Source organism: Coregonus clupeaformis, unplaced genomic scaffold (genome assembly GCF_020615455.1).
Source record: "Coregonus clupeaformis isolate EN_2021a unplaced genomic scaffold, ASM2061545v1 scaf0752, whole genome shotgun sequence".
In the NCBI taxonomy this organism is placed as follows: domain Eukaryota; kingdom Metazoa; phylum Chordata; class Actinopteri; order Salmoniformes; family Salmonidae; genus Coregonus; species Coregonus clupeaformis.
The window spans coordinates 113,312-132,309 of record NW_025534207.1 but is presented as its reverse complement, the minus strand read 5'-3'; the positions used below and the strand labels follow the sequence as shown (position 1 = coordinate 132,309).

General features: G+C 48.6%; 1 protein-coding gene across 1 annotated transcript in view; it reads right to left on the bottom strand.

Annotated features, from left to right (window-relative positions):
- The window catches only part of LOC121569948 (nuclear receptor coactivator 2), a 188,672-nt gene that overhangs the window by 67,852 nt on the left and 101,822 nt on the right, over positions 1 to 18,998 (bottom strand). The window contains 2 exon segments of the mRNA XM_045216619.1: positions 3,490 to 3,678; positions 6,958 to 7,135. Coding sequence (XP_045072554.1) covers positions 3,490 to 3,678; positions 6,958 to 7,135 — 367 coding nt within the window.

Here is an 18,998-nt window from a genome sequence, read left to right as displayed (position 1 = left end):
TTCCCTATGTAGTGCACTACTTTTGATAAATATACAGGCCAAACGTAGTGCACTACATAGGGAATAGGGTGCAATTTGGGATGAAGGCAATAACTAGCTATCCATTTCTCTCAGATTTACATTTTACATTTTTAGTCATTTAGCAGACGCTCTTATCCAGCGACTTACAGTTAGTGAGTGCATACATTTTTCATACTGCCCCCCCCCGTGGGAATCGAACCCACAACCCTGGCGTTGCAAGCGCTATGCTCTACCAACTGAGCTACAGGAGGCCTGTAGATCAGTGCAGATGAAGGATGAGGAGGCAACTGTAGACTATTGAGATTCACCCTGAGTGTATAGTCCAGCCAGGTAGTATGATCAACTAAAGCTAGCCAAAGAGAGACAAGGGGAGGAAGCCACTAAACTATTGAGATGCACCCCTGATTATAGACTATTGAGCTTAGGGCAGGGAATTACCAGAGACATCACGTTACAATATTATCACGATACTTAGGTGCCGATACGATATGTACTGTGATTATCGCGATTCTATATGTATTGCGATTCGATACTGTGATTCTATTGCGATTTGATGTTCCAAACATATTGCTCACTGTACTGTTTGTCTGCTGCAGAGAGACGAGAGAGAGCATGAGGAAATGAGTTTTGATCAGTCAGGGAAATAAAAGCGCTGACAACATGTTGGCTCACTATATAAAAAGACGATGGAGAACAAAGCAACAGGATGAGAAAGTCGCTCTGGATAAGAGTGTCTGCTAAATGACTCAAATGTAACGTAATGGATGAAAAATAAAGGAGTGTAACTGCAGCTACAACTAGCAAGAAAATACAAAACACACACACACACACACTTTATATACTGTATATATACAGTACCAGTCAAATGTTTGGACACACCTACTCATTCCAGGGTCTTTCTTTCTTTTTTAACTATTTTCTACATTGTAGAATAATAGTGAAGACATCAAAACTATGAAATAACACATATGGAATCATGTAGTAACCCAAAAAGTGTTAAACAAATCAAAATATATTTTATATTTGAGATTCTTCAAAGTAGCCACCCTTTGCCTTGATGACAGCTTTGCACACTCTTGGCATTATATATATTGTATACATACTGTATATCTTTATTTTTTTTTACAAATCTATAATATTGTCAAAAAATTATATTGTGATATGTAACTATCGTTTTTCCCCTCATTCATTGAGATGTGTATACTACAGCCAGGTAATACATAGGCTAAAGCTAGCCAGAGGAAAGCAAGGTTCAGGACTAAAGACTACTGAGATGCACCCTGCTGTCTCCAGCTGGCCAGGTGGTGGTTCAATTAAAGCCAAAGAGACAAGGAAAGGAAGCCACAGTAGACTATTGAGATGCACCCCGGTTGTCTCCGGCTAGCCAGGTTGGAAGCTGAAGCTAGCCGGGAGGAGAGTCAGTGGAAAAGTAGCTAGGGCTTAGGACACACACTTATAGACGACTGAGATCCTAGCACCCTAGGTCTCTCCAGCTAGCAGGCCAAAGTAGTAGGCCAAAGTAGCAGGGCCAAAGTAGCAGGCCAAAGTAGCAGGCCAAAGTAGCAGGCCAAAGTAGCAGGCCAAAGTAGCAGGCCAAAGTAGCAGGCCAAAGTAGTAGGCCAAAGTAGCAGGCCAAAGTAGCAGGCCAAAGTAGCAGGCCAAAGTAGCAGGCCAAAGTAGCAGTAGTTAGGGTTTAGGACATATAGCCTGCTGAACTCTCAGTAGCTAGGGAAGGGGTTCCCAAACCTTTCTGGCCAACGACCCCATTTGATATCTGAAAATTCTCCCAACCCCAACCATGTGAGAAAACAAATCTGTAATTAACAGCCAATGTTTACTTTTTTTAAATGTTGGCTTTGGCAGTCAACTGTAAATGAGTCTGACATCATGTATTTTATCTGACGACTACTAATGGCTGTGGCTTGATGCATGTCGGAGCATCTCCAGGTCAGGGGTCGTGGTCGCTTCATTAATGCTGTTATCTGACGACTACTAATGGCTGTGGCTTGATGCATGTCGCGTCGGAGCATCTCAAAGTCAGGGGGCGTGGTCGCTTCATTAATGCTGTTATCTGACGACTACTAATGGCTGTGGCTTGATGCATGTCGCGTCGGAGCATCTCAAAGTCAGGGGGCGTGGTCGCTTAATTAATGCTGTGTTATGTTATGCTGTTGTAAATCCCGCTCCATTAATGCTGTTGTAAATCCTGCTTCATTAATGCTGTTGTAAATCCTGCTTCATTAATGCTGTTGTAAATCCTGCTTCATTAATGCTGTTGTAAATCCTGCTTCATTAACGCTGTTGTAAATCCTGCTTCATTAATGATGTGTTGTGTTATGCTGTTGTAAATCCTGCTTCATTAACGCTGTTGTAAATCCTGCTTCATTAATGATGTGTTGTGTTATGCTGTTGTAAATCCTGCTTCATTAATGCTGTTGTAAATCCTGCTTCATTAATGCTGTTGTAAATCCTGCTTCATTAATGCTGTTGTAAATCCTGCTTCATTAATGCTGTTGTAAATCCTGCTTCATTAATGCTGTTGTAATGTTGTGTGTGTGGGAGTGGACAGACAGATCCTATCCCACCGCCCCTCCCTACCCTCTCTCTCTCGCACCGCCCCTCCCTCTCCCCCTCTCCCACCGCCCCTCCCTACCCTCTCTCCCTCCCACCGCCCCTCCCTCTCCCCCTCTCCCACCGCCCCTCCCTTCTCTCTCTCCCTCCCACCGCCCCTCCCTACCCTCTCTCCCTCCCACCGCCCCTCCCTACCCTCTCTCCCTCCCACCGCCCCTCTCTCTCCCACGCCCCTCCCTCTCCCCCTCTCCCACCGCCCCTCCCTCTCCCCCTCTCCCACCGCCCCTCCTTCTCTCTCTCCCTCCCACCGCCCCTCCCTACCCTCTCTCCCTCCCACCGCCCCTCCCTACCCTCTCTCCCTCCCACCGCCCCTCTCTCTCCCACCGCCCCTCCCTCTCCCCCTCTCCCACCGCCCCTCCCTCTCCCCCTCTCCCACCGCCCCTCCCTTCTCTCTCTCCCTCCCACCGCCCCTCTCTCTCCCACCGCCCCTCCCTCTCCCCCTCTCCCACCGCCCCTCCCTTCTCTCTCTCTCTCCCACCCCCCTCCCTCCCCCCTCTCCCACCGCCCCTCCCTTCTCTCTCTCCCTCCCACCGCCCCTCTCTCTCCCACCACCCCTCCCCTACCCCCTCCCTCTCCCCCTCTCCCACCGCCCCTCCCTACCCTCTCTCCCTCCCACGCCCCTCTCTCTCCCACCACCCCCTCCCTACCCTCTCTCTCTCCCACCGCCCCTCCCTCTCCCCCTCTCCCACCGCCCCTCCCTACCCTCTCTCTCTCCCACCGCCCCTCCCTCTCCCCCTCTCCCACCGCCCCTCTCTCTCCCACCGCCCCTCCCTCTCCCCCCTCTCCCACCGCCCCTCCCTACCCTCTCTCCCTCCCACCTCCCCCACCTCTCTATACCTTCTGCCTCCTCCTTGATGCTCTTGGGTTCGGAGACAGCGAAACACTGCATGGTCTCATATTTCTGTTTCTGTCCCCCATGGTCGTTGGTCTTGTCCTGGTTGTCACTGTGAGGGTTGACCAGCATACGACAGTTAAACGTGTGACTGTTCCTCCTGGGAGCTTCACTGGACCACGGCACACCGTTCACTACAGGGAGATAGGGAGGGATGTAGATGGAGGGAGGGAGATGGGGAGAGAGAATCATTGTTACCAATATTAGCCTAGTTCTGCTTTTGGGTCATCCACATGAAGATGAAAAAGAAACTGAAGGAGAGAGAGGAAGGTGTTAAAGGAATGTGTCATAACCAGGCCACTATGTATAAAACACCTTGAAAATACCCATACCCCTCTATCCCTCTCTCTCTCACACACACACACACACACACACACACACACACACACACACACACACACACACACACACACACACACACACACACACACACACACACGCCCCATCTGTTCACGATCTCATTCAGCAGCATGGTGTGTAGGGGGAACATTGATAATCTGTGTATCTGGGCCAAAGTACAGCCCAACACAACCCTGAAGATCATTTCCACCTTCCAGGGTGCTCTATTCTGCTATGCCTGATACACAGAGGGCTTAGAGAGACCTCAGTCTGATACACAGAGGGCTTAGAGAGACCTCAGTCTGATACACAGAGAGACCTCAGTCTGATACACAGAGGGCTCAAAGAGACCTCAGTCTGATACACAGAGGGCTTAGAGAGACCTCAGTCTGATACACAGAGGGCTTAGAGAGACCTCAGTCTGATACACAGAGGGCTCAGAGAGACCTCAGTCTGATACACAGAGGGCTCAAAGAGACCTCAGTCTGATACACAGAGGGCTTAGAGAGACCTCAGTCTGATACACAGAGGGCTTAGAGAGACCTCAGTCTGATACACAGAGGGCTTAGAGAGACCTCAGTCTGATACACAGAGGGCTTAGAGAGACCTCAGTCTGATACACAGAGGGCTTAGAGAGACCTCAGTCTGATACACAGAGGGCTCAGAGGGTTGAGTCCCAAATGCCACCTTATTCTCTATATAGTGCTCTACTTTTGTCAAATGAATGCACTACATAGGGATCAGGGGTGCCATTTGGAACGTATCCAGAGAGTAAAGACTAGACTTCAATCTAGAGAGCTACTGACAGGTTGGGGGGAGAGATGACCTGGTACTGATAGAGCCCAGAGTGCAATCATAGTACTGAGAGTGAGCTGTTACACCGAGGCTGGGCTGGGGCGCTCTGACAGGCTGGGGCGCTCTGACAGGCTGGGGCGCTCTGACAGGCTGGGGCGCTCTGACAGGCTGGGGCGCTCTGACAGGTTGGGGCGCTCTGACAGGCTGGGGCGCTCTGACAGGCTGGGGCGCTCTGACAGGTTGAGGCGCTCTGACAGGTTGGGGCGCTCTGAAAGGTTGAGGCGCTCTGACAGGCTGGGGCGCTCTGACAGGCTGGGGCGCTCTGACAGGCTGGGGCGCTCTGACAGGTTGAGGCGCTCTGACAGGTTGGGGCGCTCTGACAGGTTGAGGCGCTCTGACAGGCTGGGGCGCTCTGACAGGTTGAGGCGCTCTGACAGGTTGAGGCGCTCTGACAGGTTGAGGCGCTCTGACAGGTTGAGGCGCTCTGACAAGTTGAGGAGCTCTGACAGGTTGAGGCGCTGACATACATTAGCCACTACCTGCCTTCCTCTCAGGGGGAAGAGAGGAGGAAAGGAGGAGAGAGAAAGCAGTGCAGAGGAGAGGAGAGAGAGATGGAGAGATGGAGGAGAGAGAGATGAGATAGAGAGATGGAGGGATAGAGTGAGAGAGATGGAGGGATAGAGTGAGAGAGATGGAGGGATAGTGAGAGATGGAGGGATAGAGAGAGAGATGGAGGGATAGAGTGAGAGATGGAGGGATAGAGTGAGAGATGGAGGGATAGAGAGAGATGGAGGGATAGAGTGAGAGATGGAGGGATAGAGAGAGAGATGGAGGGATAGAGTGAGAGATGGAGGGATAGAGTGAGAGATGGAGGGATAGAGAGAGATGGAGGGATAGAGTGAGAGATGGAGGGATAGAGAGAGAGATGGAGGGATAGAGTGAGAGATGGAGGGATAGAGAGAGAGATGGAGGGATAGAGTGAGAGATGGAGGGATAGAGTGAGAGATGGAGGGATAGAGAGAGAGATGAGGGAGAGAGTGATGAGGGATAGAGTGAGAGTGATGAGGGATAGAGAGAGAGAGATGGAGGGATAGAGAGAGATGGAGGGATAGAGAGAGATGGAGGGATAGAGTGAGAGAGATGGAGGGATAGAGAGAGATGGAGGGATAGAGGAGAGAGATGGAGGGATAGAGGAGAGAGATGGAGGGAGAGAGATGGAGGGATAGAGGAGAGAGATGGAGGGAGAGAGGAGAGAGAGATGGAGGGAGAGAGGAGAGAGAGATGGAGGGAGAGAGGAGAGAGATGGAGGGAGAGAGGAGAGAGATGGAGGGAGAGAGATGGAGGGATAGAGGAGAGAGAGATGGAGGGAGAGAGGAGAGAGATGGAGGGAGAGAGATGGAGGGATAGAGAGATGGAGGGATAGAGTGAGAGAGATGGAGAGAGAGAGGAGAGATGGAGGGAGGGATAGAGGAGAGAGAGATGGAGGGAGAGAGGAGAGAGATGGAGGGAGAGAGAGATGGAGGGATAGAGGAGAGAGAGATGAGGGAGAGAGGAGAGAGATGGAGGGAGAGAGAGATGGAGGGATAGAGGAGAGAGAGATGAGGGAGAGAGGAGAGAGAGATGGAGGGATAGAGATGGAGGGAGAGGAGAGAGAGATGAGGGATAGAGAGAGAGATGGAGGGATAGAGATGGAGGGATAGAGGAGAGAGAGATGAGGGAGAGAGGAGAGAGAGATGGAGGGATAGAGATGGAGGGATAGAGAGAGAGAGTGATGGAGGGATAGAGGAGAGAGAGATGAGGGAGAGAGGAGAGAGAGATGGAGGGATAGAGATGGAGTGATAGAGGAGAGAGAGATGAGGGATAGAGAGAGAGATGGAGGGATAGAGGTGGAGGGATAGAGAGAGAGAGTGATGGAGGGATAGAGGAGAGAGAGATGAGGGAGAGAGAGATGGAGGGATAGAGATGGAGGGAGAGAGAGAGAGTGATGGAGGGATAGAGAGATGGAGGGATAGAGATGGAGGGATAGAGGAGAGAGAGATGAGGGATAGAGAGAGAGATGGAGGGATAGAGATGGAGGGATAGAGGAGAGAGAGATGAGGGAGAGAGGAGAGAGAGATGGAGGGATAGAGATGGAGGGATAGAGGAGAGAGAGATGGAGGGAGAGAGGGATGAGGGATAGAGAGAGAGATGGAGGGATAGAGATGGAGGGATAGAGAGAGAGAGTGATGGAGGGATAGAGAAGAGAGAGATGAGGGAGAGAGAGATGGAGAGTAACTGACCCAGGCTCTTGGGCAGCAGGTTCTTGATGAACTCAGCGTGGTCTCCTACGTGCAGCACACTGTAGACGCTGGTGTTCATCAGCTCCTCCTGGTTATACAGCAGGTACTGGGTCACGTTCTCAGACACAAACACTATGTTACCCTCCATATTCACCACGAAGAAGAACCCATCCAGGGCCTGAGAGGTGGAGAGAGAGAGAGAGAGAGAGAGAGACAGAAACAGAGACAGAGAGAGAGAGAGAGAGATTATAAAATCCATGTACACAAACAACAAGTGTGCGGTTAAAATAGGCAAAAAACACACACATTTCTTTCCACAGGGCCGTGGGGTGAGACAGGGATGCAGTTTAAGCCCCACCCTCTTCAACATATATATCAACGAATTGGCGAGGGCACTAGAACAGTCTGCAGCACCCAGCCTCACCCTACTAGAATCTGAAGTCAAATGTCTTCTGTTTGCTGATGATCTGGTGCTTATGTCCCCAACCAAGGAGGGCCTACAGCAGCACTTAGATATTCTGCACAGATTCTGTCAGATATGGGCCCTGACAGTAAATCTCAGTAAGACAAAAATAATGGTGTTCCAAAAAAGGTCCAGTTGCCAGGACCACAAATACAAATTCCATCTAGACACTGTTGCCCTAGAGCACACAAAAAACTATGCATACCTTGGCCTAAACATCAGCGCCACAGGTAGCTTCCACAAAGCTGTGAACGATCTGAGAGACAAGGCAAGAAGGGCTTTCTATGCCATCAAAAGGAACATAAAATTTGACATACCAATTAGGATCTGGCAAAAAATACTTCAATCAGTTATAGAACCCATTGCCCTTTATGGTTCTGAGGTCTGGGGTCCGCTCACCAACCAAGAATTAACAAAATGGGACAAACACCAAATTGAGACTCTGCATGCAGAATTCTGCAAAAACATCCTCCGTGTACAACGTAAAACACCAAATAATGCATGCAGAGCAGAATTAGGCCAATACCCGCTAATTATCAAAATCCAGAAAAGAGCCGTTAAATTCTATAACCACTTAAAAGGAAGCGATTCCCAAACCTTCCATAACAAAGCCATCACCTACAGAGAGATGAACTTGGAGAAGAGTCCCCTAAGTAAGCTTGTCCTGGGGCTCTGTTCACAAACACAAACAGACCCCACAGAGCCCCATGACAACAACAACAACAACACAATTAGACCCAACCAAATCATGAGAAAACAAAAAGAGAATTACTTGACACATTGGAAAGAACAAACAAAAAAACAGAGCAAACTAGAATGCTATTTGGCCCTAAACAGAGAGTACACAGTGGCAGAATACCTGACCACTGTGACTGACCCAAACTTAAGGAAAGCTTTGACTATGTACTGACTCAGTGAGCATAGCCTTGCTATTGAGAAAGGCTGCCGTAGGCAGACCTGGCTCTCAAGAGAAGACAGGCTATGTGCACACTGCCCACAAAATGAGGTGGAAACTGAGCTGCACTTCCTAACCTCCTGCCAAATGTATGACCATATTAGAGACACATATTTCCCTCAGATTACAGTGATCCACAAAGAATTTGAAAACAAACCCAATTTTGATAAACTCCCTTATCTACTAGGTGAAAAACCACAGTGTGCCATCACAGCTGCAAGATTTGTGACCTGTTGCCACAAGAAAAGGGCAACCAGTGAAGAACAGACACCATTGTAAATACAACCCATATTTATGTTGATTTATTTTCCCATTTGTACTTTAACTATTTGCACATTGTTACAACACTGTATATAGACTGTGACGTCACGAGAGGCTACACAGCTTTCAGCGGGATTGCTCAAGTAGTGCAAGGAGACAAGGTTCAAACAAAACAAGGATTTTATTATAGGTCTTGGGAAATTAACGAAAATATAACAAAATTCTGTTCTCTTGTGGCTCTTTAAGGGTTAACAGTTCAGGGATGTCTCTTCCACATCCAAAATCATAATTCTCACTCGCTCAGATAACTTTTCCCCAGCCTTACTGTAGTCCACGTTGCAGCTAGTGGCCAACCCAGCAAAAAGTCCTTCCAAATGTCTCTCACGTATTTCCACAGGTGCATATATCCAAAGGTGAGTATTTCCCAAAGGTAAGTATCTCCAAATCCTTATATTCCTCATGGAAGTGGACGTGCAGCACTCTTGTCCTCCAGAGAGCCCAGGTTGGAGACTGTGTCTCTTCCCTTCCCAAACCTTCAGCTCATCAGCTCCTCATTTGTTTCAGCTGCGTGGGAAGATTGGCCATAGAGGGGTGGAGTTCCCGACCATACCAGCAGATGGAGCCATAGCTGTCTGGGTTTGCAGCCACCTCAGGGGGATGTAACGTCCCTCCAGGACACAGCCTCTCGTGACATCACACATCCCCCTCCTCGGGACCGACGTCCTCGTCGGGGTAAAGGCAGCGAAGAAGGCATCACGCCGGGAGAGGGCGTCCGCATTGCCGTGGTGCTTGCCAGCCTGCTCTCTCTTCAACTCCTCCACCTCTAGGACCAGGGACTCAGCCTCCTGTTGTCTCTCCTTGAGTTTCTTACTGAACGCATCAGCCTTGGTTTTAGCAGAGTTTAGCTTCTGTTGAGCAGCTTTCAGTTCCTTCTCTCTCTCTGCCTCCGCATTCTTCATCTTGTTCTCCAACACCTTGTACTTCTCCTCTGCCTTCTTCTGGACCTCCTTACTACTGCGCAGGGTCTCCTCACACTCCTCGATGGTCCTGCGCAGCCTCTCCAGCTCCTCCTGTTGCTTAGGGAAGGAGCTCTGTTGGAGTTTAGCCTGGAGGATATCTAACTCTTCTGTCTTCATGTCTAACTGTTGCTTTAACAAACGATACCTCTCAGCGGTCCCCTTCAGACCAGACCGTTCTTTGTCCAGATTCTGTAGCTCCGTCTCTGTGTCGGTCTGGGCACCTGCCATCCCTATCAGAGCCCGGGCGGGAGTGAGTAACTCGGAGGATTGCACCGGAGCCTTCCCAGGATGAGTCTTGCCTCTCCGTTTCCGAGGTACTCGGGTTATCCTCTCCTGAGACTCTCTCCAGAGTGGGTAAAAGGCTGGGCAGTCTCGTCCAATTAGGACAGGGACGGGGAGGAATCAACCACCCCCCGCCGTCGTGTGTATGGTTCCCCGTGTGCTGGTCATTGTAAGTTCAGTAATGGGGTATTCTCTGGTGTCCCCATGGACACAGGAAACTGGGAGGACTTTCCCCGGGGGTCAGACACGTTGGGCCCACCAAATCCTTACGCACCAGGGTGGCCCGGCTACCAGAATCCAGTAAGGCCTCCACATCATGGTGATTCACAGTTACCGGGCAGGTGGGGGTCGATCTGGGCCGCCATCTACGACTCCCAAGAGCGAGGCAAAACGGTGTGTGGGTGCTGAGCTGGAGGACTCCGCAGTGGGCATAGGTTCATCGGCTGGTTTCCCACACTGCCAGGAGATATGTCCCATCTCCCACACCGGTAACACTGTCGAAGTTTCCCCCCTCCTGGTGTACTCTTCTTGGACCCGCCTGGTTTCTGGCTCCCCCTGGAGCCGGGATAAGTCCTGACGTGGCTGGGTTCGAGACCTTGGGGTCCTTTGGACGGGTTCTTCCCATTTGTGGTGGGGCCGCACTTCTGGGGTCTTTTCGGAAGCATTCAGCATCTCCGCTGTGGCCTGGTACTTTTCCACAGCTTCCACGGTCAGATCAGCCGTGGTCAAGGCCTGTTGACTGATGAACCGTTTTGCCTCATAAGGCAGGGCGCGTAGGTAACGATCCACCACAACGGCCTCCACCACCGCCGCTGCTGTATTCCTCTGCGGATCCAGCCATTTCCTTGCGATTCGGACAAGTTCATGCATCTGCGCCCGAGGAGGTTGGTCTGGTTGGAAGGTCCAGCTGTAAAAGCGCTGGGCCATACCAAACTTTGTGAGTCCATATCTGCTGAGGATCTCAGACTTCAGGGCATCATAGTCAGTAACCTGGTCAGGGCCCAGGTCCCGGACAGCATTCAGCGATTCCCCGGTTAGAAAGGGGGCTAACAGACCAACCCACTGTTGCTTGGGCCAGGCTTCCCTAGTGGCCGTGGCCTCAAATGCATGCAGGTATGCCTCAATGTCATCGGTAGCTCCCATCTTAGATATAAAGTCACTTGCCTTTATTGGGCGGGTATTTTGGACCACCCTCTGTCTCTGCAACTGCAATTCCTCTGCCTTCAGAAGGTTGGCTTTCTTTTGCTCCTCCAAGAGAGCCACGTTTACTTGCATCTGGGCTTGCTGGCCAGCAACAAGGGCTTTCAATATGTCCTCCATTTCAGTCGGCGGGGAGCCTACGGCCAACTTGGAAAACTGGGTGATCAAACCTTCGGTATCCTCCTCTGACATGCACTATTAACGCTTGAGCGTGCCCGTATTCACCACCATCTGTGACGTCACGAGAGGCTACACAGCTTTCAGCGGGATTGCTCAAGTAGTGCAAGGAGACAAGGTTCAAACAAAACAAGGATTTTATTATAGGTCTTGGGAAATTAACGAAAATATAACAAAAATTCTGTTCTCTTGTGGCTCTTTAAGGGTTAACAGTTCAGGGATGTCTCTTCCACATCCAAAATCATAATTCTCACTCGCTCAGATAACTTTTCCCCAGCCTTACTGTAGTCCACGTTGCAGCTAGTGGCCAACCCAGCAAAAAGTCCTTCCAAATGTCTCTCACGTATTTCCACAGGTGCATATATCCAAAGGTGAGTATTTCCCAAAGGTAAGTATCTCCAAATCCTTATATTCCTCATGGAAGTGGACGTGCAGCACTCTTGTCCTCCAGAGAGCCCAGGTTGGAGACTGTGTCTCTTCCCTTCCCAAACCTTCAGCTCATCAGCTCCTCATTTGTTTCAGCTGCGTGGGAAGATTGGCCATAGAGGGGTGGAGTTCCCGACCATACCAGCAGATGGAGCCATAGCTGTCTGGGTTTGCAGCCACCTCAGGGGGATGTAACGTCCCTCCAGGACACAGCCTCTCGTGACATCACAAGACATAATATGACATTTGAAAAGTCTTTATTCTTTTGAAACTTCTGAGTGTAATGTTTACTGTTAATATTTATTGTTTATCTCACTTTTGTTTACTATCTACTTCACTTACTTTGGCAATATTACAGTTTTTCTCAATTGCTAAAACACTAAACCCTATTGTCTGAACCAAATGCTCAGTTGCCTGAACCCACTGATTGAATCAATCACTCTTTTGGCAAAACCATAAGCACTTTTCACCTGTTTAGACATAACTTGCCAACACATTTTCATTGTGATGCACCCGTGCTGCATAATGGTGAGCACAGGTGACAAAAGTCAAACACAATTAGAGCACAGGTGTCACCACTTGAACACAACAACTCAAAATTGATCACACTTGTGGCTAATGATGTGAGGGAACATATACAGTAAGCCAGTTCAGAGAGCACTGGTTTGTGAGGCCCTACAATGGATAGAAATCTGAGAGGAAGAGTTCGTGTGAGAGGAGGTCGAGGTGGTCGAGGTGGTCAGCGAAGACAAAGAACAGTAATATCTGATGAAATCAGAGCTACTGTGATTGACCATGTTCTTGTCCATGGTATGAGCATGAGGGAGGCTGGACAAAGGGTACAACCAAACATCAGTAGATTCACTGTGTCCACCATAATCCGAAGATTTAGAGAAGAGAACAGGTAATTACCTTTTTTTGACATTATAGTACAGTATGTAAATGTTGACAGCAATTACTGTATGACATACTATATACTGTACCACAGTATACTGTAAGTAAATATATGTTTCAGTACATCACTGTACCAATGTACTGTAGTATTGTAATGGAGGGTTGGTCTAACTGTTTGTAGGCCTAGTATTCCATGTATATTTTTGTAACTCCATGTTCTCTTTTTGTAGAATTGAAAGACTGCCACATGGGGGTGGGAGGACAGGTATGTTCTCCCCACACCAAGAGACCCCTAATTGTTGAAATGGTCCGTGAGAACAATGCCATTAAACTGAGCGAAATTCAGCAGAAGATCATTGAGGGCCATTTACATTTTGAGGGTATCAACAGTGTCAGCCTCTCTACTGTTGATCGTGTCCTCAAGCGCAACAGACTGTGCATGAAACAGCTATACAGAGTGCCCTTTGATCGCAACTCAGACAGAGTCAAAGAGCAAATATTCCAGTATGTACAGGTTGGCATATATCCAGACACATTCAATGTTGATTACTCTAAGTAGTGATTTACTGTAGTGGCCTAAATCACTTTTTCCGTATCACTTACAAAACTATATCTATTTCTACAGAGGGTTTTTCAACTGGATGCAATGGAAAGACCCCATCAATACATCTACATGGATGAAGCTGGGTTTAATCTCACCAAAAGGAGAAGGAGAGGCCGTAATGTGATTGGCCAATGGGCCATTGTTGGTGTTCCTGGGCAGCGTGGTGGCAATGTCACATTATGTGCTGCCATCAGCAATCATGGGGTTGTCCACCATCATGCCAACCTGGGGCCCTACAACACTCACCAGCTCCTCATTTTCCTCAATCACATGCCGAGATGCTTTGTTAGGGCAGCAGGATGAGCATCCCATCTATGTTGTTGTTTGGGACAATGTGAGTTTTCACAGAGCCCTCCAGGTTAGAGAGTGGTACAATATGAACCAAGGTTTTATCAATCTTTGCCTTCCACCGTACTCCCCTTTCCTAAACCCCATTGAGGAATTCTTCTCCTCATGGCGGTGGAAGGTATATGAACGCCAACCTTACACCAGGGTAAATCTCCTGCAAGCCATGGGACTTGCCTGTGGTGACATAGGTGTGGAGGCATGCCAAGCCTGGATACGGCATGCCAGGGTTTTTTTCCCCCGTTGCCTGGCCAGACAAAATGTGGCCTGTGATGTGGATGAAGTCCTGTGGCCTGACCCAGTACGGAGACATGATGCTGTGGCTGAGTAATGCACTTATTTCTATATTTTTGTACTTTATTTTACATGGGCTTACTGTACACAAGTGGCAAACGCATAAGATTTCTGTTTGTTTTTACAAGTGCTACATGTAAATGCACAAGATTTCTGTTTTGTTTTTTTGTACAAGTGCTAAATGCACAGTTTTTTTTGTTTTGCAACATGCATTTAGCCTACAGTGAACAATAAACATTTATTTCTCCAGCTTCATGTCCTGAGCATTGTGTTTTCTATTTTTCTACGTAGTGTTTAGTGACTGTTCAGTAGTGTTTTTTATTTTGATTGACTCGGGGCACGATTTGACAACATAGTTCAGTTTTGAGCACAGATTGAACTGTTTTGAGGTGAAAGTTTGGTTTTGCAAGAAGAGTCTGAGGTTTTGTGAATGTAGCTTGAAAATTGGGTTTTGTGTTCACAGTTAAGAGAAAAGGAGAGCAGCTTTAAAGAAATGTGTCTTAGCAATCGAGAAAAACTGTAACACACGTTTCCCATGCCAATAAAGCCCTTAAATTGAAATTGAATTGAGAGAGAGAGAGAGAGAGAGAGAGAGAGAGAGAGAGAGAGAGAGAGAGAGAGAGAGAGAGAGAGAGAGAGAGAGAGAGAGAGAGAGAGGGGATACCTTTATTCCATTGTTGACATTGATTTGTTTGCATTGACTGTGTGGATTCTGTTTGACAACAAGAGACCAAGGGAGAGAGGGGTAAGCTTTGACTGTAGATATTATAATTACTTGTAGAAGACCTATCTTCATAAAACGGAACTTTCTCCTATTCACAACTTTTTACAGTTGTCTCTGAATTGAGCAGGGTCTTTTTAAAGTAGCAATGCATTGCCTGCGTCCCAAATGACACCCTAGTCCCTATATATAAGTGCACTACTTTTGACCAGGGCCCATGGTTACGTCATCTGGTATGCAGATCTTCCTGACTGTATGCCTTGGGAGAAATTTGCAGGCCCCATTGCTAATAAAAATGTTATAAAAGGCGTCTGACAAACTGATATTTGAAGAGGGAACATTCAAACCAAGTCCTACTATGGAGCAGTGACAGACAGTCCACCTGCAGCCCGGCCCACCCCGCTGTATCACATTAGTGGATACTGAGACTGTTCCCAGGGCAGGTCTGCCAGGTTTTGACTAGCTTAAGTGACTTTTCATAGCAGGTTAGGAGAATTAAACATGGCAGATCAGGAGAACAAGGTTAGGACAAAGGGTTAGCTAAAAATGCTAAAATTGTCCCAGACGCGACTCAGACATATCTAACTACAAACCTACCCTGAGAACAGTCTTGGTTTCCACTAATGTAATTATGCAGCACACCCCAGCCTCAGATATATGGAGAGAGAGATGGGGCTGATGGAGAGAGAGATGGGGCTGATAGAGATGGGGCTGATAGATGAGATATGGTCTGACAGTGAGAGAGAGATGGGGCTGATAGATGAGATATGGTCTGACGGTGAGAGAGATGGGGCTGATAGATGAGATATGGTCTGACGGTAAGAGAGATGGGGCTGATAGATGAGATATGGTCTGATGGTGAGAGAGAGATGGGGCTGATAGATGAGATATGGTCTGATGGTGAGAGAGATGGGGCTGATAGATGAGATATGGTCTGATGGTGAGAGAGAGATGGGGCTGATAGATGAGATATGGTCTGACGGTGAGAGAGATGGGGCTGATAGATGAGATATGGTCTGATGGTGAGAGAGAGATGGGGCTGATAGATGAGATATGGTCTGATGGTGAGAGAGAGATGGGGCTGATAGATGAGATATGGTCTGATGGTGAGAGAGATGGGGCTGATAGATGAGATATGGTCTGACGGTGAGAGAGATGGGGCTGATAGATGAGATATGGTCTGATGGTGAGAGACATGGGGCTGATAGATGAGATATGGTCTGATGGTGAGAGAGATGGGGCTGATAGATGAGATATGGTCTGATGGTGAGAGAGATGGGGCTGATAGATGAGATATGGTCTGACGGTGAGAGAGATGGGGCTGATAGATGAGATATGGTCTGATGGTGAGAGAGAGATGGGGCTGATAGATGAGATATGGTCTGATGGTGAGAGAGATGGGGCTGATAGATGAGATATGGTCTGATGGTGAGAGAGATGGGGCTGATAGATGAGATATGGTCTGATGGTGAGAGAGATGGGGCTGATAGATGAGATATGGTCTGATGGTGAGAGAGATGGGGCTGATAGATGAGATATGGTCTGACGGTGAGAGAGAGATGGGGCTGATAGATGAGATATGGTCTGACGGTGAGAGAGATGGGGCTGATAGATGAGATATGGTCTGACGGTGAGAGAGAGATGGGGCTGATAGATGAGATATGGTCTGATGGTGAGAGAGAGATGGGGCTGATAGATGAGATATGGTCTGATGGTGAGAGAGATGGGGCTGATAGATGAGATATGGTCTGATGGTGAGAGAGATGGGGCTGATAGATGAGATATGGTCTGATGGTGAGAGAGATGGGGCTGATAGATGAGATATGGTCTGATGGTGAGAGAGATGGGGCTGATAGATGAGATATGGTCTGATGGTGAGAGAGATGGGGCTGATAGATGAGATATGGTCTGAGCACGCTGGGTGTTAAAAAAGGGAAAGAGTTTTTTAAAGGGAAATCCAAATAACTGTACAAAAAAATAGAGAGAGAGAAAATCTAAATGGATTTACACAAGACAAGTACAGAAGGACACAGAGCAAACAGTCCTAACTAACGAAGGGGTTGTGCTGTTGTGTTGCTGCCCTCAGCTCCAGCCTCTCTCTCTGCCCTGATTCTACTGCAACATGAATGAAGGTTACCGCGACACACACACAGGCGCGCACAAACACACACACACACAGGACACGCTAATACATACACACACACACACACACGCACGCGAGCAGGCAGGCAGGCAGGCAGGCAAGCGGACACACACGCTCTCTCTCTTTCTGTCTTTGACCCCCTTTCTAGAACACTCCTATGTCAGATGACAGTGTGTTATGTAACAATGCAGAGTACAGAGAGGCTGGGGACTGCCTGACTGGCTGACGGGCTGGCTGGCTGGCTGGCTGACTGACTGGCTGGCTGGCTGATTGACTGGCTGGCTGGCTGGCTGACTGGCTGGCTGACTGGCTGGCTGACTGACTGGCTGGCTGGCTGGCTGGCTGGCTGATTGACTGGCTGGCTGGCTGACTGGCTGGCTGGCTGGCTGGCTGGCTGGCTGGCTGATTGACTGACTGACTGACTGACTGGCTGATTGACTGGCTGGCTGACTGACTGACTGGCTGGCTGGCTGGCTGACTGACTGGCTGGCTGGCTGATTGACTGACTGACTGACTGGCTGGCTGATTGACTGGCTGGCTGGCTGATTGACTGGCTGGCTGACTGACTGGCTGGCTGACTGACTGGCTGGCTGGCTGACTGGCTGGCTGGCTGACAGTCCCTAGCCTCTCTGTACTGTATATTGTGTGCAGTCAGACATGTACTTCGTGTGTGTTCAGGATGAAGTTAGTTTTTTCATCTGAACACACTTGAAAACGAGATGGTGCATCTCAAAAGATTTCATTCCACAAAATTTTAAATAAAATAAAAGGCTGAGAGCAGGTCGTTTCTACCCTGCTCTGACTGTAAATCACTGGCCTGTGCTATGCAACAGCCCTGTTGTCCCACGCAGTGGACAGACAGACGGACATACAGCTAGCTACTGAGGTGCCTCTGACGTGTGTCTAATGGCAAAGCAAGCAACACACACAGCCTCGCTGCCTGCCGGATGAATCATTCAGCCTTGATGCCTGCCTGCCGGATGAATCAGTCCATTCAGCCTCCTCCCCTCCCTCACGCCCTCTCTCTTTCCTCTGTTCACTGAGAGATGTGTACTGTCAGGGAAATATTTATAGCTCTGGAGGTCCGCCTGCCGTCACTGAATCCACATGCAACTCACTGCTAAATATAGCCTCCTCTAACTCGCTCCCTCCCTCCCTCCCTCCCTCGCTCCCTCTCCCTCCCATCTGTCAGCAGACGGCAGACGGAGGGCCGTACGAGGGCCACTCTCTCTCTGACTAGGGACTCTGTTAGAGCTCCGTAGACAAAGGCCATTGGCAGGAAACGCACCCAGGTGCACTTTGACCCATCTACAGGACAAGCTGTGCTCTCGTTCCAGTGTGGGCTGTCTAACCAGACAAACAAGGACATTAGTGTGGTTTAAACCCAGACGGCTTCTTTCACACAGGATTCACCGTGTTGCTGTAAAAAAAAAAAAAAAAATCTGGCAATGTTTTTAAAAGAACCCTACATAAACAGTCCCATTTTCACCACGTTCTTGCCGGCGATAAGCCGTTTATGTCTCCAGTGGAAACAATGCCGGAATGTTTAGGACTGGGAGTAGATGTGGGCTGATGTGGGTGGACGTCTATTTTAATAAATCCGTTGAACGTACACCATCACAAAGAAATGCATCATTCATTAGTGTAGGCAGGTCCTAAGAAACATTATAAGACTAACAACATGTATTTTCAAAAGAATAGAGAATCTTGAGAGTAGGGTATTTGAAAGTATCTTCATCATGACACCGGTAGAAAAATTGCAAGTTTAATATTTCACCACCTCCGCAGGGCATTTAGAGTAGCCTAAACACGATGGGATAGATGAGCTGCAGGCATAATGGTCCTCTGTAGCTCAGCTGGTAGAGCACGGCGCTTGTAACGCCAGGGTAGTGGGTTCGATCCCCCGGGACCACCCATACACAAAAAATGTATGCACGCATGACTGTAAGTCGCTTTGGATAAAAGCGTCTGCTAAAATGGCATATTATTATTATTATTATATTATATAGACAGTGATTCAGTGAAACTGAACAGACTAGAGCTGGGCTCTGTACGGCCTTTTCCAGATGGGCAAAGCTTTGCTTTGTTAGCTGGCTGGCTACATCCCTCTGTAGCTCGGTTGGTAGAGCATTGCACGTTTTTAGCTAGCTAGATACTTATGAGGGGTAGAAGAAAATAAAAAAAGTGTCTGCATGTAAAAGCATGTGTTTTTCTGCCCTTGGCTGACATGGACTGCCTGGATATATAGCCTAGGCTA